General features: G+C 38.1%; 1 protein-coding gene across 1 annotated transcript in view; it reads right to left on the reverse strand.

Moving 5' to 3' along the window:
* The window catches only part of LOC115211130 (ceramide kinase), a 127,372-nt gene that overhangs the window by 10,909 nt on the left and 92,648 nt on the right, over positions 1–23,815 (reverse strand). The window contains exons 5-9 of the mRNA XM_029780073.2: positions 23,163–23,308; positions 18,766–18,840; positions 12,728–12,880; positions 4,005–4,110; positions 978–1,042 (exon numbers count right to left, since the gene is read on the reverse strand). Of these exons, the coding sequence (XP_029635933.1) occupies positions 978–1,042; positions 4,005–4,110; positions 12,728–12,880; positions 18,766–18,840; positions 23,163–23,308 (545 nt within the window). The remainder of the gene's footprint in view (positions 1–977; positions 1,043–4,004; positions 4,111–12,727; positions 12,881–18,765; positions 18,841–23,162; positions 23,309–23,815) is intronic.

Consider the following 23,815-nt stretch of genomic DNA (forward strand, 5'->3'; position numbering starts at 1 on the left):
GTGGCCTTTAGCTGAGCCTAGTCTGTTGCAAGCATTCAGGCCAGGTCACTAGTGGTTTGAAGATAATTTCCTCCTTCTCTCCTCCCAGTCTTGGAGACCCGGGAAAAGGTCAAGTGCATTGTCTCCCTTCCCGACTTAAACAAAAACCTTAGCTGTAAAAAGATAATATAAGCCAATAGCCATTGGGAATAGTAGTAGTGTAAAAATCAGACAAGAATCTTGTTATCATACTGTACTGTGTTCAGTTCCCATTGTTAAACAAACAAAAAGTTGCGTCAGTGTTCTTCCCCTCAATCTAATCAATAACTGAATTGTCAAGTTTGACACTTTCAGCAAGCAACAGGATGTGCTCTGACAGTTTGACTTCTCCAAATACATTACGTGACACACAAGCAGATAAATACACACATTTCATGCCCTAATACTTTATTGGTTATATGACTTGCAAAGTCTCTAATACTCTCCAGATATAAGTGAACATCAAAGAATCTCGTTTCCTTTCCTATAAATCTGAAATCTGATGCTAATATAAAAAAAGGGTAAATCAATTTATGTAGCTTTAATTTTTTTTTTACTTTTATTTATTTTTCAACACAACTTGTTTGGAATTTGTAAGCACTTTCTAAAGTTCATGGAATGATTCTACAAATAACTACAGGTTTAATATACTGTAGGAGTTTGAAATTCTACCTAACAGGAAAGCATCAAGATCAAGCAGAAGACACTCCTTCCCTGCCCCCACTTCCCCCGCCCCGAGTCAAATGTAATACTTTGATGTGACCTACATGAATGTGGGACAGTTAAATGAACTTTAATCTGTTCTTGATCTGAGTAGACCCGAGTGACCCAGCAAAAGATCTTTTTTGTTATATTGTAGGGTAGCTGCGAAAGGCCAGATTGGACCTCAAACAGAACATTTTGAGCCAGATATGGCTGGTTTAAATGGTAAAGGGTTAAAGATTCTGTTGCAAACTTACCAAGAGAGGAACTTTCTGAAGGATACTGGTGAAGTCTGTCAAGAGCAGCAGCACATACTTGGCAGCTGGAAAACAGATGAAACAAAAATTCAATTTAATTTCAGCAAAGGGAAATACAAATAAATAATAATAATATAGACACAAAAGTGGTTGAGTGGTAAGGCGGTAAGTAGCTTGCTTACTAACCACATGGTTCCAGGTTCAGTCCCACTGCATGGCACCTTCAGTCCACCTACATGGCATATATAACCTCAGGCCGACCAAAGCCTTGTGAGTGAATTTTGGTAGATGGAAACTGAAAAGAAGCCTGTCGTGTGTATATATATATATATAGTGATCATTGCCAGAGCAGCTGACTGACTTCCGTGCCGGTGGCACTTAAAAAGCACCATTCAAGAGTGATCGTTACCAACGTCGCCTTACTGGCACTTGTGCCGGGGGCACATGAAAAAGTATTCGAGCGAGGTCGTTGCCAGTGCCGCTGGACTGGCTCCTGTGCAGGTGGCACATAAAAAAAGACCATGTGAGCGTGGCCGTTGCCAGTACCGCCTGACTGACCCTCGTGCCGGTGGCACATAAAAGCACCCACTACACTCTCGGAGTGGTTGGCATTAGGAAGGGCATCCAGCTGTAGAAACTCTGCCAGATCAGATTGGAGCCTGGTGCAGCCATCTGGTTCACCAGTCCTCAGTCAAATCGTCCAACCCATGCTAGCATGGAAAGCAGACATTAAACGATGATGACGATATATATATATATGTGATTGCTAGACTAAACTACATATAATTAAATACAATTTTAACAATTCTTATTAAATACTGGCTGGGAAACGAAGTACAGTATCATCAAAATTAAATGTTAGTATCAATAATTTAAGATAGACTGATGAATCAGAAGATAGTTAAATATACATCATTTAATGTATAGAGTATAAAGATACAAGCTACTAATAGTTTTTTGCATTAGAAATGCAAGGCAGGTTATAAAAACCTGCCTAGACTTGCGTCTCTAATGTAAGACATTAAATGATATTTACCTCTCACTGGATGGAGTACTTTTTTTGTTGGCCTTACCTCAACGGAACAGTAAATTATATGATATCATTTCAGCTGAATTAGTTTCTTCAGTTACACTGAACTTTTGCCTTATTTCAGTTAATTACACCATTGTTCTCTCTCTCTCTAGCACAAGGGTTCTCAACCAATTCTTATTTATTGACCCCTTTGATTACCCTTTTATTCTGGAGAATCCCTCAGTCACTCGATGTTTAAAAACTAGTTTTATAGAAACTTTTTTTTTTAAATTCCTATTTTGTTTTTCACACAATAACTTGTGTAAGTTGAAATATGTTGAATGTTGCAATACACACCAATACATACATCTAAAGCAAAATTTCTTTTCAGGGGCCCTTAAAATACTATTGTGAACAATTTACTAGTTTGTTACATGAACCCTGGTTGAAAACCATTGCTATGTAAATTTTCTCTTAGGTATGCAATTTCCACGCATACCAGCTCTTGATTTTACAAGCTTAAATAAATGAGTGCTCACTCATTAATATTAATAACAACATAATAATAGTATTGTCAAGATTAAATAAGACAAACGGAAAATTTCCTGTTTCTTGTCTCTCTCTCTCTCTATATATATATATATATATATATGTGTGTGTGTGTGTGTGTGTATATATATATATATATATATATTATATATATATATATATATATATATATATATATAAATATTACATGTGCGTGCGTGCGTGTATTAGAGAGAAGTAAAGGTATATTTCTTCAACTGCTCTGCACCTTTGCTTTGTTTCAGTTACACTACTGTTCTCTACATAACATATAATATACATATATATGTGTGTGTGTGTATGTTTAACAAGTACTTGGTGACCCTGTCAGAGTAGGTGCCACTTAAAATCACCCAGTCTACAATGTAAAGTGGTTGGTATTTGGAAGGGCGTCCAACTGCAAAAACCTCACCAAAACTGACTTTGCTTGTGCTGGCGCCACATAAAAAGCACTAAGTTCACTCTGCTGAGTGGTTGGTGTTAAGAAGGGCATCCAGCTGTAAAAATCCTGCCAAAACAATTACAGAAGTCTGGTGCAGGCTTGTGCCTGGCTGGCTCTTGTCAAACCATCCCACCCATGCCAGCATGGAAGGCAGACAACAGTTGAGGAAAGAAACTTAGCTGAAAGTGTATCATGAGCTCTATGACTTATGAAATCAGAGATTAACCATGGTGTGTAAGTGACTGAAATTACGATAGATTCCTTGAATGGGACGCTAGTCTGTCGCAGGGTCAACAGTTGTTGGAACTCATTTACAGCCAAGCAGGCTGGAGCAACATGAAATGGAGGGTTTTGATCAAGGACACAACACTCAGTTCAGGAATCAAAACTACAATCCTACAATTATCAGTGAAACACCCTAACCCAGTGCTACTCAAAGTGATGGTCCGCAAGCCATCAGCTGCCAGTATGCGGCAAGTTTCCAGAAAAGAAAGAAACGTTATAAAATGCTTATGTAATATTGTATTATTTGTTTACGAAATAAATATATGATAAAAAAAAATTGTCAACTTTTATTATATTCATTATATATATATTGTGTTTGGGGAGAGTAATTTTCTTTTATGCCTTATAATGTAACACACTCACTGGTAAAATTTCCACTTTTTCTTATTTTTAGTAAAATTTTTTTTAAAAAAGTGGAAATTTTACCGGTGAGTGTGTTACATTATAAGGCACAAAAGAAAATTACTCTCCCCAAACACAACAGAATATGCTTCAACACACGAACTCATAAAAAGAATCTTGCAAACCAAATCCGAAAACGAAATTATATATATTGTTTCCGGTATAAATTAATATTACTAACAAATATTACTAGTCCCTGGCACATTGGTTAGATTGAGAAGCACTGCCCTAAGCCACACATCTTCACATAAAAAGTCAGGAAGAAAAAGAAAAAAAACTTTGTGGTGCTGTTGTTGTTGTTATTGTATTGATTACTTACCCTGCCAAACATCGAGTGTTATCCCGAGGATGACTGTCATGAACAGTGGTAGGTAGAAAGGAAACTTCTCCCAGGTAGGATTGATTTGCTAGAAACTTCTTGAAACCTGAAAGAAAATGAAAAAAAAATTTTTAAACCACAAAAATTCAATCAAGTAATATTAACTTTTTCAACACTCCTGTCCCTAAGACTTCATGGAAACTCCTGTTACCAACCCACTCATATTAAAGTGTTATTTAGATTAAAATCTCATTCTAAATATTATTAAATATAGGCTCAGGAGTAGCTGTGTGGTAAATAGCTTGCTTACCAACCACATGGTTCCGAGTTCAGTTCCACTGCATGGCACCTTGTGCAAGTGTCTTCTACTATAGCCTCAGGCTGACGAAAGCCTTGTGAGTGGATTTGGTAGATGGAAACTGAAAGAAGCCCGTCGTATATATGTGTATATATATATAAGTATGTGTGTGTATATATTGTGTGTCTGTGTTTGTACCCCCAACATCGTTTGACAACTGGTGTTGGTGTGTTTAGATTCCCGTAACTTAGCGGTTCGGCAAAAGAGACCGATAGAATAAGTACAAGGCTTACAAAGAATAAGTCCTGGGGTCGATTTGATTCGACTAAAGGCGGTGCTCCAGCATGGCCGCAGTCAAATGACTGAAACAAGTAAAAGAGTAAAAAAGAGTAAAGAGTTACATAAATGATAAATTGAGGTTTTAATAAGTAAAGGTGTATTTCAAATACCAAAATTGTGTGTGATCATAAACTCTGCTAAACAACAACCTTATGATGTGATATCTAAGGCCAATGAAAGACATCAGAGAGAGAGAGAAGAATAGCAGACTAAAATTTATATTTAGTTTTGTTCCTCTAAGCCCCAAAGTGAAATTTAATTAGAGCTGACTTTGTCTTTAATTACTTTAGAAGTTCAATAAAATAAGTTGGAATCAAATGAATTCTCTCTCTTTGTAAGAGTATGCTTTGTATTCAATTAATCAATTAGTCCAACCCAAGCCAGCATGGAAAACGGACATTAAACGATGATGATGATGAATAAATGTTATATTTAAACTGAATAAAATCCCTTACTCATATATGAATGTTCAGTATTGAGTAACTACCACCAACAAAAACAAGGCAAATCAACATGGAAAACAACAGCCAAATCACACATCACTATCTTAGAGAATATTTTGGATAATGTGATCCGAGATACACTGTGTCTGAATAACAGCATAGTCCCAATTGAAATGACTTTGATCGGCAGTCTCATTGATCATCACTAAACTGAGAGTAAACAATAACAGGTAGTGTCAGGGATAGCGGTGAGTGACAATGGTATCATCACCATTATCATCATTTCTTTTTTGTTTAACATCTACTTTTCCATTCTTGCATGGGTCAGATGGATTTTTTTGTTGAGGCAAATTTTCTTTGATAGAATGCCCTTCCTGTTCTTGACTTTCATCTGTTTCTAAGTCATCATTATCATCATCGTTGTTTAACATCCGCTTTCCATGCTAGCATGGGTTGGCCGATTTGACTGAGGACTGGTGAACCAGATGGCTGCAGCAGGCTCCAATCTGGCCTGGCAGAGTTTTTACAGCTGGATGCCTTCCTAATGCCAACCACTCCGAGAGTGTAGTGGGTGCTTTTATGTGCCACTGGCACAAGGGCCAGTCAAGCGGTACTGGCAACGGTCACGAAAAACTCATGTCTTTTTTTTTTACGTGTCACCTGCATACCGGCACAAGTGCCAGTAAGGTGTCACTGGTAACGATCACGCTCGAATGGTGTTTTCTACGTGCCACCAGCATGAACGCCAGTTAGCTGCTCTGGCAACGATCATGCTCAGATGGTGCTCTTAGTGCTCCACTAGCACGGATGCCAGTCATCGAATTTGATTTCAATTCCAATTTCGATTTCACTTGCCTCAACAGGCCTTCGCTTCCCCAAGGCCAGACCTTTTCTCATAGAAGACTAGAAATGAACAGCATTGCTTTTACGACTGATGCTCATTTACAACCATCATATGAAGCCCAGACAAGGAATCACAAGCACACACACACAGAGGCTTCTTTCTGTTTCTGTATACCAAATCCACTCACAAAGTTTTAGTTGGCCTGAGATTTAAGTAAAAGATACTGGCCCAAGGGGCCATGCAGTGGGACTGAACCCAACACCGCATGATTGGGAAAGCAGCTTCTTAACTATACAGCCATGCTGTATCTATATCTATTGGGAGGTGGGAAAGAGAGACTGGATGAGTTCAATGGAAGATGATGATAAGAATATACTATTTCATTAAAGCCAGAGAAGTTTTTTAATTATAAGTCTAACTTTTTTATGTTCTTAACATGTTGTTGTTACCAAAGAATGTATATATGTATTGTAGTATTTTGTGACAACCAATATTCTGTGCGTGTATGAATATACAGATACAGTACCAATATTCCACTGAACTTTTTAATAATTCCTTCTGGAAACTATCTTAAACATTTTCTTGAGAATGTATATTTATGTTGTAATCTTTTGTGCCCAATATTTTAATGAACTTGTTAAACTTTTTTATGTCCTTAACATGTTCTTGTTACCAAGGACTGTATATATGTAATGTAGCATTTTGTAACAACCAATGATTAACGCAACCAAACTTTTACATGTTACTTTTGACAATCTTTTTCTAAAGAGTGAAACCAGTAAAGTAAATAAACATCTTTTAAAATTGCATTTTCAAACCTTCTTTCGTGTATATATATATATATATATATTTTTTTTTTTTTTTATTATGAGTATAATTATAATTAGGGTTCAGCAAAAAAATTTGCTTTACCACATAACGAACTTTAGAAATAGCAGTCAAAGAACTTAGCTATTTCTTCTACTATAAGAAATGGCTGCTATTTCTAAAGTTCGGTATGTGGTGAAGCAAATTTTTTTGCTGAACTCTAATTATAATTATACTCATAATTATAAAAAATATTGTTTAAAGTTTACCGAAAATGGTCCTTTTAACATGCCGAATACTACTTGGTGGAATTATTAATTATTAATTAATTTTACCCTTTATTATTATTGATTATATATATATATATATAGGTTATGAGAATATCTGACCACTCACCCATTTAAACTAGCACTTACTTGACATATCATCATTATCCATTGTTTCATTAAATTATAACCAATTAGATAATTGACACACATCCATTCATATAATTAACACATATCCAGTTATACAATTAACACTTTTCTGTTTCAGCTCAACAGCATTTTTCCATAACAAACTAAATGAAGTTACTAAAAGAAATGACACTGTGTTTCCAGTTCACTTCTACAATCATCATCATTTAACATCCGTTTTGCCATCTGGCATGTCTCAAATGGTTCGGCAGGAACTGGTGAGTTAGAAGACTGCATCAAACTCCAATGTTTACTTTGGCATAGCTTTTATGCCCTTCCTAATGCCGCCACATTACAGAGTGTACTGGATGATTTCTTATTTCTTTATTGCCCACAAGGGGCCAAATAAAGACAGGCAAAGGGATTAAGTTGATTACATCGACCCCAGTGCGTAACTGGTACTTAATTTATCGACCCTGAAATGATGAAAAGCAAAGTCGACCTCGGCGGAGTTTCAACTCAGAATGTAACGGCAGACGATATACCGGTCAGCATTTTGCCCGGCATGCTAATGTTTCTGCCAACTCGCCGCCTTATCATAAAATCATCCAGTGTACTGGATGATTTCTACTTGAGACAAAACACAAACGGATGACTTTTCACAATTTTTCCTAAGCTAACAGAAACATCAACCAAATCTCCTTAAAATCACACACTAATATCATGAAAATATGAAGATGGGCAAGTTGGATGACAAAGTCCTAGATACTGATATTGCGAAAAGAAAAACAAGTGATAGTCACAGCTGGAATGGCCTTGATTATTGGCTTTACTTGATCATTGGCACAAAGCAACAACAAATGGTAACCAAGATATGCATTATCATTAAAACAAATAGTTGCCTGATTTTCTTCAACACTTTCATATCAAACAAGAACAAACACAGGCATATATGCATGACAACCTAATCTAATAGATTAAGATCTTTTTGGTTAAGAGGTCAGAGCAAGTTGGGAGTGGCATTGCAAGTAAAACTTCCTATTTTGCAGTGGCCAAACAAAAGTGTAGATATTTAAACTGAATAAAATCCCTCCTTACTCATATATGAATGTTCAGTATTGAGTAACAAGCACCAACAATAACAAGGCAAACCAACATGGGAAACAACAGCCAAATCACACATCAAGTAAGCAACAACAGTTTCTACCATAGGCATGAGGCCTCACATTAGGCAGAAGGTTATCAATTACACCGGCTACACTATCTGAATGGTACTTACTTTGTCAACACCAGAATGGTGAAAGACAAAGTCTAATCCAATGGGATTTGAACTCAGAATGCAAAACAATGTCACTAAATAGTGGAAAGTATTATGCTCAAAGCTCTACCAACATTATCAACCTTTCACTCAAGTGAAATAGACAATGACAATTATAGCTACATTGAGGTCTTCTGACTGTAAAGGGGAGATGGGTTCAACTCCAAAACAGGTTAAAAAAAATGGGGAGATGGGTTCAACTTCAAAACAGAGCTATAAGAAAAGGGGGAGATAGGTTTAACTTCAAAATAAAACTATAAAGTTCATCTGGTTTCTTTACTAGTCTTGAAATTCCTTCAGTCACCAAGACCTCTCAAAATTCAATGCTTATCATCATCATCATCATCATCATCATCATCGTTTAATGTCCGTTTTCCGCACCAGGCTCCAGTCTGATCTGGCAGTGTTTCTACAGCTGGATGCCCTTCCTAATGCCAACCACTCCGTGAGTGTAGTGGGTGCTTTTTACGTGCCACCGGCACAGGTGCCAGAGGAGGCTGGCAGCGGCCACGATCAGTTATAAATCAAGAATAGGAGAGAGATGGAAGATAGTTGATTACACACCAGTTTATAAGGTACACACAGATATATTACTTATGGGTTCAATCCCATCCTATGTAGCAGCAATCACTGGATGATTTTTTTTTTTACTTACTACACTATCCATCAAAGTGTGGTGCTATGGAAAGTAAGGTCCACTTGGAAACAGTGCAATACTTCATTGCAATCTACCAGTCTTGCAGATAAATAATCCTGTAGATCCTTGGTTTCAGTCTTTCAAATGTTCTTTCTTTCTTTCTTTTCTTTTCTTTTATTCTTTTATTTGTTTCAGTCATTTGACTGTGGCCATACTGGAGCACTGCCTTTAGTCAAGCAAATCAACCCCAGGTCTTATTCTTTGTAAGCATAGTACTTATTCTATCGGTTTCTTTTGCTGAACCGCTAAGTAATGGGGACATATACACACCAGCATCGGTTGTCAAGCAATGTTTGAGTGGGTGGGGGGAGGACAAACACAGACACACAAACATATACATGTATATATATATATATATACATACGATGGGTTTCTTTCAGTTTCCGTCTTCCAAATCCACTCACAAGGCTTTGGTCGGCCCGAAGCTATAGTAAAAGACTCTTGCCCAAGGTGCCACGCAGTGGGACTGAACCCGGAACCATGTGGTTGGTAAGCAAGCTACTTACCACACAGCCACTCCTGCGCCTATCTTTAAGTTTATTCCCTCTTATGGGTAAAAATCCAAACCTTTTACATATATTCATTACAAATAACTGTTGTGATTCAACTCGAGTCTAAAAACTAATTATTTTATAATGTTTAGACAAAAAATACAGTTGTTAATTACTGGTTTCTAGCAGGCTAGTTGCTGATTTGTTGCACTTCTGATGGTGACAAGGAGTGACAAGGGAGCATCTGTAACTCAATGCAGAATAATATCTCAAGGAACTTCACTTATAATACAGAATTGCTTTCTTTCTGATGTTTATATCTTTGTTGGTACATACATAGATGAAGGACAAATGCACACAGACACACCTACATATGCAATGTGCTTCGGTAAAATATCTGTCTATCAAATTCCAGGGACAATCATCCTCATCATCATTTAACGTCCGTTTTCCATGCTAGCATGGGTTGGAAGGTTCGACCGGGGTCTGGTAAGCCATGGAGGCTGCACCAGGCTCCAGTCTGATTTGGCAGTGTTTCTAAAGCTGGATGCCCTTCCTAACGCCAACCACTCCATGAGTGTAGTGGGTGCTTTTTACGTGCCACCAGCACAGGGGCCAGATGAGGCTGGCAAACGGCCACGATCGGTTGGTGCTTTTATGTGTCACCGACACGGACACCAGTCAGGCGGCACTGGCATCTGCCATGTTCGGACGGTGCTTTTTATGTGTCACCAGCACACGTGTCTTAACTACAATTTCCATTTGATTTTTATCAATGTGTTGGTTAACTCAAAGCTAAAATACAAATTATAAGATGCTTGCACAGTGAGATTGAACTTGGGCCCATGCAGTTGTGAAGCAAACTTCTTAGCAACACAGCCACGTTTATGGAAACATATTTCGTTGGTCCCTAAAACAAGACATACATTGCCCTTAGCAACAAAGCTAGACATTTGTTCATTTCAAACACCTACTTTATGTGCTTGCATGCATTTGAGCCTTTCCCCTCTGGTGTTTCATTGTTAATATGGTCTAGCTTTGGAATTAATGCTAATTGTTGGAATAATTACCAACAGTAACTGAATAAGGAACTAAAGAAGTTTGTCTAACTACATGTAATAATAGCAAAGAGAGATTTCTAAATATCAATATGCCACCTCTACTTGGTTAATAGTGTGTAGTGCATATATCATTCACACTTCTATAATTGTAATAATTATATAATTATAATTTTTCCACTTCTGATAATTATATTTACTAATGACTCATAATAGAAAAAAAACGAAAAGGAAATGAATTAAAAAATTACAAACACAGACAAGTGTCTATCAGAAATATTGATTTGTTTTTGTTTTTTTTACATAGTTAACAAACAATCAGAAAAACTCATTACTTTATAATTGGCTCCGTTCCACTTACAAACCATCAAAGGGTACCAACAACATTGTTAGAAAGACCTTGGCAGAAATAGAAACAAATCTCACAAGATCTTTCATAGAAAAATTTTGTATTTTTCACTTTGAAGACAGTAGAATGGTGTAGAAATAGTGTAGAAGACACAACTTCATGGTACCAACACTGTTATCTCTTGAATATTTCTAAGTGCAAATTTCATTAGGTTCAATTCTACAGCTCTCTGCTGACAATACCAGGGAATGGTAACAGTCATATCCATATATATTTTCATTTATTTATGCACCCCTTTCAAGCCTAACCAGGCTCATGGGCCTGGTTTCCCGGTTTCTGTGGCGTATGTGTTCCTCCCAGCTGGACGGGACGCGAATCTATCGCAGTGTTACTCAAGAAACAGGAAGAAAGAGTGAGAGAAAGTTGGGGCGAAAGAGTATAACAGGAGTCGCCACCATCCCCTGCCGGAGCCTCATGGAGCTTTTAGGTGTTTTCGCTCAATAAACACACACAACACCCAATCTGGGAATTGAAACCGCGATCCTCCGACCGTGCGTCTGCTGCCCTAACCACTGGGCCATTGTGCCTCCACTGAATTCATATATATATATATATATAGTCCCACCCATGCTAGCATGGAAAGCAGATGCTAAATGATGATGATATATATATCATCATTATCATTTAACATTCAAGATCCATACTGGCATGGGTTGGATGGATTGACAGGATCTTATAGGCCCAAGGACTGCATTATGTTCCAGTGTCTGCTTTGGCAAGGTTTCTACAATTGGATACCCTTCCTAACTACTTTACAGCATATACTCGTGCTTCTTTCTTGACGCCAGCAATAACGAGGCCATCATGTAGTTTGAAAGTCGAACAGCCTTGAGTGGACAACTTTCTGCCTGGATATGAGGGACAAAAGATGGGTAGAAGGTGATGGACAGGATGTACGTGATTTTCATTGTTAGAATTATTCTGTTGCTCAGTTTGACATCACTAGCTGGCCCTTAGGTGGCCTTATCAAGGTACACACTATTGGAAGCATTTAGACAAGGTTTCACTCTGAGAACACACTTCCTTTTCCTCCATCACTATTGCGAGCCCTGTGAAATATTAATGGTTGCTGCCCTTCCTCTTCTGACTTAGATTTTGTTTTGTATTTTCTTAGTTCAACTTACAGTAGCTTTTCTAAGCCAGCAGAGCCTAGCATTATCTCTAACAGTGGTGGCCATCCATCCAACACATATTTTTTCTGTCCCTTTACTCAGAAGGGACAGCTGTGCTCATAACTCTTTACAGAACCTCTGAGACTGATAGGAAGGAGAGAGGAAGATCACTTGAAATAAGAACCTTCGCCCAAATGTTTGCAACAGAGTGGACTCCAGTAAAGGCATCAAAGGACCAGGTAATGGTGTTAAACCAACCGATGGATTAAGTCTAGACTTAAGTAGAGGCCATGACAAGATTTGAACTCAGAACTTAAAGAGGCAGAACAAATACCACAAGTCAGCCATCTGATGTTCTAACATTTCTGCCTGTCCACTGGAGAAAATGAAAGGTAAAGTTGGCCTTAGTAAGATTTAAACTCAGGATATAAAATGCCAGAGGCACTAGTGTGTGTGTGTAAGTGAAAACAATAACAGCAATACCGAGAATCAATATTAAAAACAGGATTTACCTGACCAATTATATCGCTTGGTACCCATCCATCGGAATTTTTCACTGTCTGCAAGAACATCACCATAATAACCATAACCAACCAATGAAACACTATAGCGTACAAGCTGGTCCCTTTGGTATATAGAACAGCAGTCTATATTCATGGAGTCCCCTAATAATAATATAAAAAGACAAAAAAAAAAACACAAATAGTTTTTACTTTCTCATTGCAAAAGAGTATTAAATATCAATACAGTTAATATCAATAAATTAATGCAGTTAATATTAATAAATCAATATTAATTGTATTAAATTAAATCATTAATTGCATAGTGAAAAGCAAGAATCAAAATGATGACCTGAATATCTATTCTTAATAAGTTCTGACAAATTTGAATACAAATATGTTAACAGCTGTTACATTCATAAAACACTTGATTCATAAGTGCATTAGAGTATTAAATTAGGTGACAAACTGTATTCAGTTAAACAAAAATTCGCTTACAGCTCAAGCAAGCTGAACCCCTATTCCACCTCCGACAAAAACGTTAACACTTGTTTATGACATGACTACTACTTTTGGAAACTTAGCAATGTTAGTATTTATATTTTGTGTCTACAAGCAACAATAAACTAAACTGACAATTAACCCTTTCAATACCAACCTGGCTGAAACTTGCTCTGTAGTACAAATATTTTGTTTTCATAAGTTCTGAATTAAAATCTTCCACCAAACCTTAGTCACAATTTATGTTCCTAACACAAGCTGAATGATAACTCAGCTATTTTACTAAATTCTTTGTTATATTTAAAATTAATTGAAAGAAACACAGAGCATCTCAATAGAAATATGGTAACAAAAGAGTTAAGAATACAGCAACCCCCTCTCTCTCTCTCTCTTTCGGAGAGGCACTGAGCAGCTATACGCACATATACACACACGGCAGTTACTTCCACCTACCGAATTCAATCACAAAGCTCCGGTCGGCTCGAGGCTATAGTGGAAGACACCTACCCAAAGTGCCACGCAGTGGGACTGAACCCGAAACCATGTAGCTAGGAAGCAAGCTCCCTAACCACACAGCCATGCCCGCGCCTACATGTTGCTAAAATTATTACTGGCAATAACAAAGACCTGGAAATAGAGGTAACTCGAATGTGGAGTTTAAAACCAGAAACAATTCCTATCATAGTAGGCACATTAGGTATGATAAAAAAAATATTCAGACAAATACATAACAAAAACACCAGGACTAACAAGTACATATAACATGCAGAAAATAGCACTACTAGGCACTGCACACATCCTATGTAAAAGAGCATCACAGCAAACCACAGCACATACCCAAGGCACACAGAGCTGTGCTCGGTAGTGCAGTGAAAGCCTGTGATAAAAATATACTTATTATAATAATAATAATACTTTCTACTATAGGCACATGGTCTGATATTTTGGGGGAAGGGACTAGTCAATTACATCAACCCCAGTGCGTAACTGGTACTTATTTCATCAACCCCGAAAGGATGAAAGGCAAAAATCAACCCTGGTGGAATTTGAACTCAGAACATAAAGATGGATGTAATGGTGCTAAGCATTTTGCCTGGCATGCTAACGATTCTGCCAGCTCACTGCCTTAAGACCTGTAAACATTGTCAAAAGTACTCTTAAATGTACACAATAGCAAATGCCTTTTACTGTCATCTTAAGATCACACTACTATCATCTTGTAATCAAATTACTTTTAAAACAAACTTAATTTTCTTATGTCTTGACAGACATTTTCTAGAACAATACTTTGTGCAAAACCAAAAATATGGCTCCCTAGTCATAGCAACAACTTAAACTTCTAACTTGTTGTCACTTTAAGTGTCTGGGTGAAACTTGGAGGCAATTTGTACAAATAGAAAGCAAAAGTCAAACATAATAATAATAATATTAATAACAATAATAATAATAATAATAAATGATATGCCCTGATGCAGTACTAGGCAGTGGCTCTCGTGGCTTCTGATCTTAACTGATTGGAAGTGTTATCATGTACATTGTTTTGTCTTGGTATAAAAGATGGGCTACAGCAAATATTCTGCTCAATACTACAGATTTGCTTATCAGTTGTTTGATAAACAGTTGAGCATGTCCCTTAGTGGCTGACGATATGTGCATCTCTGATCATGAGCAGACGTAGTGGGGGAGCATCATAGCCATTTTAGAGGAATTCTTTGGGGTTTGAATAATTTACCTCTGGAAACATGGGTGTTTCGTTCAACATCCTTAAACAACCTTATTCAGGGACCTTTGAGTGGGATGGGTTACTCGACCAGAAGAAAATTCTAACTGGGCCCCACCTGTAAGGTCATGTGCTGTTTATCTTGATATGAGATCACCATGTCGCGCACATGTGGTTGTGATGCATGTGCCTAGTGTACCCTTATCAGACAGGTAGTCATGATGGGTATACTGGGCTTCGTATATTTTACCCCAGTGTCACTTTGATGGCATGCACTACTCTCTCACTCAATAATAATAATTTTGGCACAAGGCCAGCAGTTTTGAGGGAAAGGACAAGTCAGTTACACTGACCACAGTGCTCAATTGGTGCTTATTTTACCAACCACCAAAGGATGTAAGGCAAAGTTGACCTTGGTGGAATTTGAACTTAGAACATAAGGATCCTCATGAAATGTCACTAAGCATTTTGTCCAGTGCACTAACAATTCTGCCAGCTCACCATATTAATAATAATAATTTATATGCAAATATTCTGCTTTACAAGGAAAAGATACATGCCTTTCCCAGGGTTTTTCGAAAACTTTGGAATCAGTAAATGTTAATACTTTACATAACTACTAAAGTGATTTGATTACACTAGGAATTAAAACCAAATCCTGAGGTCCATTAAGATACCTACAATAATTATAATAGTGATGATGATAGTAGATCACTACCTAATTCTTTTCTGTGAAGGCGCATGGCTCAGTGGTTAGAGCATCAAGCTTATGATAATGAGGTTGTGAGTTTGAATCCCACACCGGGCTGCGTGTCTTGCTCAAGACACTTTATTTCACGTTGCTCCAGTTCACTCAGCTGTAGAAATGAGTTGCGACGTCACAGGTGCCAAGCTGTATCAGCCTTTGCCTTTTCCTTGGATAACAACTGTGGTGTGGAGAGGGGAGGCTGGTATGCATGGGTGACTGCTGGTCTTCCATAAACAACCTTGCTCAGACTTGTGCCTCGGAAGGTAACTTTCTAGGTGCAAACCCATGGTCATTCATGACCAAAGGGGGGTCTCAGCATATTTAAAAAAAAATAAAATTGGCATTCTGTCAATTGCAACAACAAGAGTTCCTGTCGATCTGATCAATGGAACAACCTGCTTGTAAAATTAATGTGCATGTAGCTGAGCACTCCACACACATGTGTACCCTTAATGTAGTTCTCAGGGCGATTCAGCGTGACACAGAGTGTGACAAGGCTGGCCCTTTGAATTACAGGTACAACTTGTTTTTGCGACCTGAGTGGACTGGGGCATTGTGAAATGAAGTATCTTGCCCAAGGACACAACATGTTGCCAGAAATCAAACTCGCAACCTTACAATCTTGAGCCAAATATCCTAACGATTAAACCACATGCCTTCACATGAAAATATATTCGCAAAGTAAATGAATGTTGAAGTGTGCTGGAACAAATTTATTTACTATTGAGATGATAAAAACACATTGATTTCAATAATCCATTTATTGATTAAGCTAAACACTTGCAAAGCCGTGTTTTCATTCAAGTTTTATTTCGTTTTCTCATTCATATCACCTGAACTAAGTTAACTATTAAAATCATTTCAAGTAGAATGACACCTGTTTGGAAAATAATGTTTTGTATACATGAATTTCTAATTAACTGTATTAACATCTCTTAATTTTTCCTTTTAAGTTTTGCATTGAATTCATTACAAAATATTAAAAACGAAATTAATGATCACCTACATAAAGTTAATTAGAAATTTATGTACACAAAAGGTGTCTTTATTTTTGAAACAGGTGTCAATTTTATTATTTTTTTTTTACAAGGAATAGTTTACATAGAATAACTGTTCAAGACTATTTATAAATTTAGCAAACACAAGGATTTCATTTGAATGGAAATTAACTGATTAGTTTCTTAACAGAAGCCTGAGAGAAAAAAAAATATTTAATTTCTTTTCAAGGACTAAGGTTGTTGTTGTTTAGTCTCGGATCAGTCCTAACAAAATAGACTTATGATCGAAAACATTCCAGTTATGACCACTCCATATTTTTTTTCAAACATAGTGCATCTAAGACTATCTAATATATCCTTTCTCTATCATCATCATCATCATTTAACGTCCACTTTCGATGCTAGCATGGGTTGGAGGATTTTGACTGAGGGTTGGCGAACCAGATGGCTGCACCAGGCTCCAATCTTGATCTGGCAGAGTTTCTACAGCTGGATGCCCTTCCTAATGCCAAGATGATAGGGTCCTTCTGACTGGCCAGCTGGCTAACCCATTCATATATTGTCCAGCAAGGCAAACTGAAGCAAGTAAAAAGAATCTGAATATTAAAGCAAAATTTTAAAAATATTTTTGAGGACAAATTTATTACCTTAGCTCTGTTTTTTTCCTCCTATTTCGAGAAAGTTCACAATTTGCACACATTTTTATTTTAATAATTTCCATTAATATTTCGTTTTTGGATTTGGTTTGCAAGATTCTTTATTTGAGTTTGTGTGTTGAAGCATATTTTGTTGTGTCTGGGGAGAGTCATTTTTTTTTGTGCCTTATAATTTAACACACTCACCAGTAAAATTTCCACTTATTCCTTATTTTCATTTTCCTAAAATTGTCATTGCATCTTGCAACTTTTTCAATAGTCTTGAAAGACTATTGAATAAAAACAAAAACAAGGAATAAGTGGAAATTTTACTGGTGAGTGTGTTAAATTATAAGGCACAAAAAGAAAATGACTCTCCCCAGACACAACATTTCCATTAAGCTAGTAGAGAAAGGTGGCAAACTGGCAAAACCATAAGCATTACTGGCCAACATGCTTTGTGACATTTTGCCCCTCATTATGTTCTCAGTCCAAATTCTTTGAGGTTGACTTTACCTTTCATCCTTTCGGGGTCAATGAAATAAACACCAGCCTAGTTGACCATGAATGACCATGGGATTGCACCTAGAAAGTTACCCTCCCAGGCACAAGTCGGGGCAAGGTTGTTTATGGAAGACCAGTAGTCGCCCACGCATACCAGCCTCCCCTTTCCATGCACCGATGTTATCCAAGGAAAAGGCAGATACAGCTTGGCACTTGTGACATCGCAGCTCATTTATTAACATGCAAGTGGCTGAGCACTCCACAGACACGTGTACATTTAACGTAGTTCTCGGGGAGATTCAGCATGACATGGCTGGCCCTTTGAAATACACGTACAACAGAAACAGGAAGAAAGAGTGAGAGAAAGTTGTGGTGAAAGAGTACAGCAGGGTTCACCACCACTCCCTGCCAGAGCCTCATGGAGCTTTAGGTGTTTTCACTCAATAAACAATCACAATGCCTGGTCTGGGAATCGAAACCGCGATCCTACAACCGCGAGTCCGCTGCCCTAACCACTGGGCCATTGCGCCTCCACAAACACCAGCCTAGTACTGGGGGCTTAATGTAATCGACTAGCTCTCTCTCCTACAAAATTTCTGGTCTGGTCTGGTGCCTGTAGTAAAAAGGATTATTGATGGAGAGAAAAAGGGGACAAAATGCTGAGCAGCATTTCTTCCGACTGTTTACATTCTGGGTTGACTTTGAAGGTTCAGTTTGCCTTTCATCTTTTCAAGGGCCAATAGGATAAAGTAAACCAAAATCTGAATCACTGCTCCTGTGCAAGAAATTATTAATAACATTATTGTTGTTTCTTCGTAACCCTAGCCCTGATGAACATCATCTATTTTCTCTCTCACAGCATCATAATCCATTGTCAGAGAATATAACTTAGCTATAAGGGTAAAAAGACAGAAATGAAAATAATTATGTTGAGGAAGTCTTACCGGTAATGATATGTAAGGCTGATGTTACAGGGTCATTGATACCAACTGTTGAATAGACAACTGTATCTGTAGAACCTTGAAAGAAACGGATAAAAAAACACAGATAAGTAAGCTTAAAAAATAATAAATTTATCAGGTGCAGGTATGGCTGTGTAGTTGAGCAGCTCAATTTGCAACAATGTGGTTCTGGGTTCAATCACAGTGTGTGGCACCTTGGGCAAGTGTCTGATACAGTCCTGGGCTATAGTAGAAGACACTTGTGAGTGAATTTGATTGGGGGGAAAACTGTGTGGAAGCCAGTTGTGTGTGTGTGTTATGTATTCCCCACCACTACTACTTGACAACCAATGTTGGTTTGTTTACATCCCCATAACTTAGTAGCTCAGCAAAAAGATAATCAAAAGTAAGTAGGGGTTAATCAGTTTGACTAAACCTTCCAAGACACCCATTTAGAGTCATGATACCGTGGATCTGCACTGCTTTTAACTATAGAGTCAGCCAACCAGAACAATGATGCCTCCACTGGCTTGGCCATGTACGCTAAATGACAGATGGGAGGATCCCAAAAGACCTGCTGTATGATGAACTGGCCTCCAGCAAGAAAACCACATCTCTATTTCAAAATGCTTAAGAGAGAGAGATTTTTTTTTTTAGGTTTCAACTCAGAGTTGTGGCCATGCTGATGCACCACCGTTGAAGTTTCTTTCTATGAAAATTGCAAAGTGGGAAGACACTGCTGAATATTGCTCTCACTGGAACTAGACAAAGGTTCAGAAAGATTAGAGGACTGGCAGACAGCACTCCAAGTGCAATCACTCACATGTGCATCTCTTACCATTATTATTACTATGATAATGCATATAGGTATAGGCATGGCTGTGTGATAAGAAGTTTGCTTCCCAACGACATGGTTCTGGGTTCAATTCCACTGCGTGGCACCTTGAGGAAGTGTCTTCTACTCTAGCCTCAGGCTGATGAAAGACTTCTGGGTTGATTTGGTAGATGGAAACTGTAAGAAGCCAGTTATATATATGAGTGTGTGTATGTGTGTCTTTGTGTATGTGTGTCTTTGTGTCTGTATTTGTCCCTCACTATTGCTTGACATCTGGTATTGGTGTGATTAAGACCCCATAACATAGTAGTTTGGCAAAAGAGATCGATGGAATAAGTACCAGGGTTATTCATTTAACTAAACTGCTTCAAGGTGGTGTCCCAGCATGGCCATAGTTTAATGATTGAAACATAAGATAAATATTTATAATATTGATTTACAGAGGCAATGACTGAGACCTTTGGTACTATGTTGTGCTTGAGAAGAAGATCCATTAAACCAAGTGAAATCACAGCCGTGGCAGATACTGGTGTCACCCAAATTGGCACCCATGCCGGTGGCACATAAAAGCACCCTGGTGTCACACAAATAGCATGTAAAAGCACCCATTACACTCTCGGACTGGTTGACATAAGAAGGGCATCCAGCTATAGAAAAACCATGCCATATCAGACTGGAGTCTGGTGCAGCCTTCCAGAGTGCCAGCCCATTCAAACCATCCAACCCATGCCAGCATGGACAATGGACGTTAAATGATGATGATGACGTAATATTTAGAAGTTGTTGTTTAGCTCTTCCTAAGCATTTGTTTAGCAAGTATTTAACAACATTCCTCAATGTGTGTAAGTTTTCAATATTTTTTAAGACATTAAAACACGACTTTAAGGAAGCTTGGCTGCTATTTTAGCAATTCAAGCGACCATGTAAAACCTCCTTTACTGGCTACAGTAGTAATAGTATAGGAAGAAGATGTCACACTGCCAAAGACAGGATTCAATCAAGCCACATTTCTGGCAAACGCATTCTGTTAATTCCATTTGATTTTCCATGATTACAAATAAAAAAAAAACATTGGAATCCAAGAAAATGTTGAGGCTTGGCAAACATAAACAGAGGTTCTGTTTAAGAATGTGAAGAAAACATTCCAAAAGAGAGATATCAATAGTCTCAGCCAAATCAGAGATGAGTCCATTAAGAAGTAAAAGAATGCAGCATTATGGATTAATGTGTTTTTCTACTCCAATCTTTTTCTTGTTAATTAACCAACTCTTATATCAATATTGTTTTATTGTATAGCAATTGTATTTATATGTTACGAATGTGTAGGGTGGAGGGACATAGCTTAGTGGTTAGGATGTAGAACTGATGCTTGTAAGCTTGTGGTTTCAATTCCTGGTCCAGATGATGTGTTGTGTTCTTGAGCTAAACACTTCATTTCGCGTGGCTCCAGTCCACTCAGGGAGGAATATATACATCAAAGGAACTGGGAAACTGGCCCTATGCTCCTTATGGAATAATATCGACTAACCATACATAGGTGTAGGTGTTGAGAAGCATATTTCCCAACCACACAGAGTAGGGTTCAGTCCCATTGTGTGGCACCTTATCATCATCAACATCATCATCATTTAACGTTTGCTTTCCATGCTGGCATGGGTTGGATGATTTGACTGAGGACTGGTGAACCAGATGGCTGCTCCAGGCTCCAATCTGATCTGGCAGAGTTTCTACAGCTGGATGCCCTCCCTAATGCCAACCACTCCAAGATGGTAGTGGGTGCTTTTACATGCCACCAGCACGAGGGCCAGTCAGGTGGTACTGGCAACAGCCACGCTCAAATGGTGTTTTTTACGTGCCACCTGCACAAGAGCCAGTCCTGCGGCACTGGCAACGACCTTGCTTGAATGATTTTTCACATGCCAGTAAGGCAACGCTGGTAATGATCACACTCAGATGGTGCTTTTTATGTGCCACCGGCGCAGAAGCCAGTCAGATGCTCTGGCAACGATCATGCTCGGATGACATTCTCATACATCTTATACATAAACATATTTGTATATACATTTGCAAAATTTATCAGGTTCAATTAGTGAGCGACTACAGCTGATAAATACAAAATCCAGACAGAAGAGGAATCAGACAGTGTACAAGGAAGGAGGCTGCATTGATGGGTGATGTGTGTGGAGGATAACAGTTGCGTAAAAAAAAGTGAAGTGCCTAGTGATTCATGTGGAAGGAACCCTGCGGAAGAAGAAGATATGGGAAGAGGTAGTGAGTGCTTATCTCAAGAGGCTGAGTCTCATGAAAGAGATGATGACAAGAGGCTGCAACAAGTGACGAAACAGTGTGCTAGAGAAAACTCAGCCAACCTAGGCAAGTTTTAAAGGAAAAAGAACGTGTGTGAATATGAATGTGATGATGGTAATGAGGGTATGGTTGTATTCAAAAATAGTGATTCAAAAATTCAAGAAAGAAAGGAAACTAAATTATGATGATGTGGAAGGTTTTCTGTGTCACAAATACATTAATGAATAATGAATAAAGATAACAAAACTATAAAATAGATGAAATAGAATTAAAAAAAAAAACTATAAAAAAATAAATAACTCACACTGACACATTAAATATTTTCTTTAAATAATGAAAATGGGGAAATATGCAACTGAGAAGAGGGGGGAGATGGGGGAGAAAGGGGGGAGAGAGAAGGCGAGAGAGAAAGGGAAAGCGAAAGAGAGATGGGGAGGGGTTTTTTTTTGCTATTTATTCCTCTTTAGAAATGTATGACAGAAAGCGCACTGCTCAACACACATATTGAAAAATGAGAGAAAAGGAAATAATGAGAACGGCAAACATGAGGAGTGGTAGAACAATGTGTTTACATAAAATAGATAGACTAGATGAAACTGTAATACTGGTGAGAGAGAGAGAGAGAGGGGGGATGGAAGGGGGAAGGATAAAATTGCTACAGCTGGGTGGGTGTGGCACAAAGAAACAGCATTGCACAAGGTGGATTCTGCCAACTAGGCTTCCACTGTATATTCATACATGATATGACTGGAGGTGTAAGACATTGAAGATGCTATTCCAAGTTGTCATGATTCCACTACACATCTATTTTCCAAATTTCCTATTCATTTTTCAGTTTTTTTTTTTTAGTCGAATAAGAGAAAAGACCATGGTACCTCTGTAACAGAAGAACTGCGCAATGGTGAAAGTAGCCATTGGTCATTTGGTAACATATTGGCAATACAAAAATGCGAAAGAATGTTTGTTTTGTTATTTACAGTCTGTGGGGAGGGAGCTGCAAAACATCAGGCACACTACCTCTCCTCCTCTGTCTAACTTAGAATAACGCAAAGATCACAACATGATATATAACAAGAGTGAAAAGCTTTTCATCATCATCATTCTCATCATCATCATCGTTTAACGTCCGCTTTCCATGCTAGCATGGGTTGGACAAACCAACCACAGAATTGTCATGTCTCCGAATTTTAACAACATGTTAAGTGACCAATATCAAAGAAAAGAAACCCATTTCATAGGCCGGTTAGAGTGTACTTACCTGCTGGAATGATGCCTATCCTTAAGTCTGGCTGTATAGGAGTTGTGTCACGACAGGGTTGCGCATTCCCATTGTCTTTCAGTGTTCTTATGAGCAATCCATTTAAAAGTTCTGTAAACATCCCATCACCACCCACACAGACAATCCTGAAAACAACAACAATATTTTCTTTGTCAGAAAAGGCAACACAAATACAACATACATAATGGTTTCTCACAAGCTGACATTATACCAGCCCTCGCTTTCAACATCCCAAAAGTTGCAGAGACAGTCATATATAAACTTTATTCCCTTACGTCTCTTTCCATCCTCAATGGCCTTCATGGTCAGTTTCCGAGGAATCAAAAGTCTCATAATCTTTGTCTCACACCAATGGTCTCTCATCCTTGAGAAACCTACCAAAGCAATCATCATCATTTAACGTCCGCTTTCCATGCTAGCACGGGTTGGACGGTTCAACCGGGGTCTAGGAAGCCAGGAGGCTGCACCAGGCTCCAGTCTGATCTGGCAGTGTTTCTACAGCTGGATACTCTCCCTCAACTTATACCCTAGCATCTTGATAATGAAAAGACACATTAGATAATGTAGTCTTAGATCACTATATCAATCCGAAAAATTAGTTACAATGCATTACATTGCAAGGCTATTTTTCA

This window comes from Octopus sinensis, linkage group LG1 (genome assembly GCF_006345805.1).
Source record: "Octopus sinensis linkage group LG1, ASM634580v1, whole genome shotgun sequence".
In the NCBI taxonomy this organism is placed as follows: domain Eukaryota; kingdom Metazoa; phylum Mollusca; class Cephalopoda; order Octopoda; family Octopodidae; genus Octopus; species Octopus sinensis.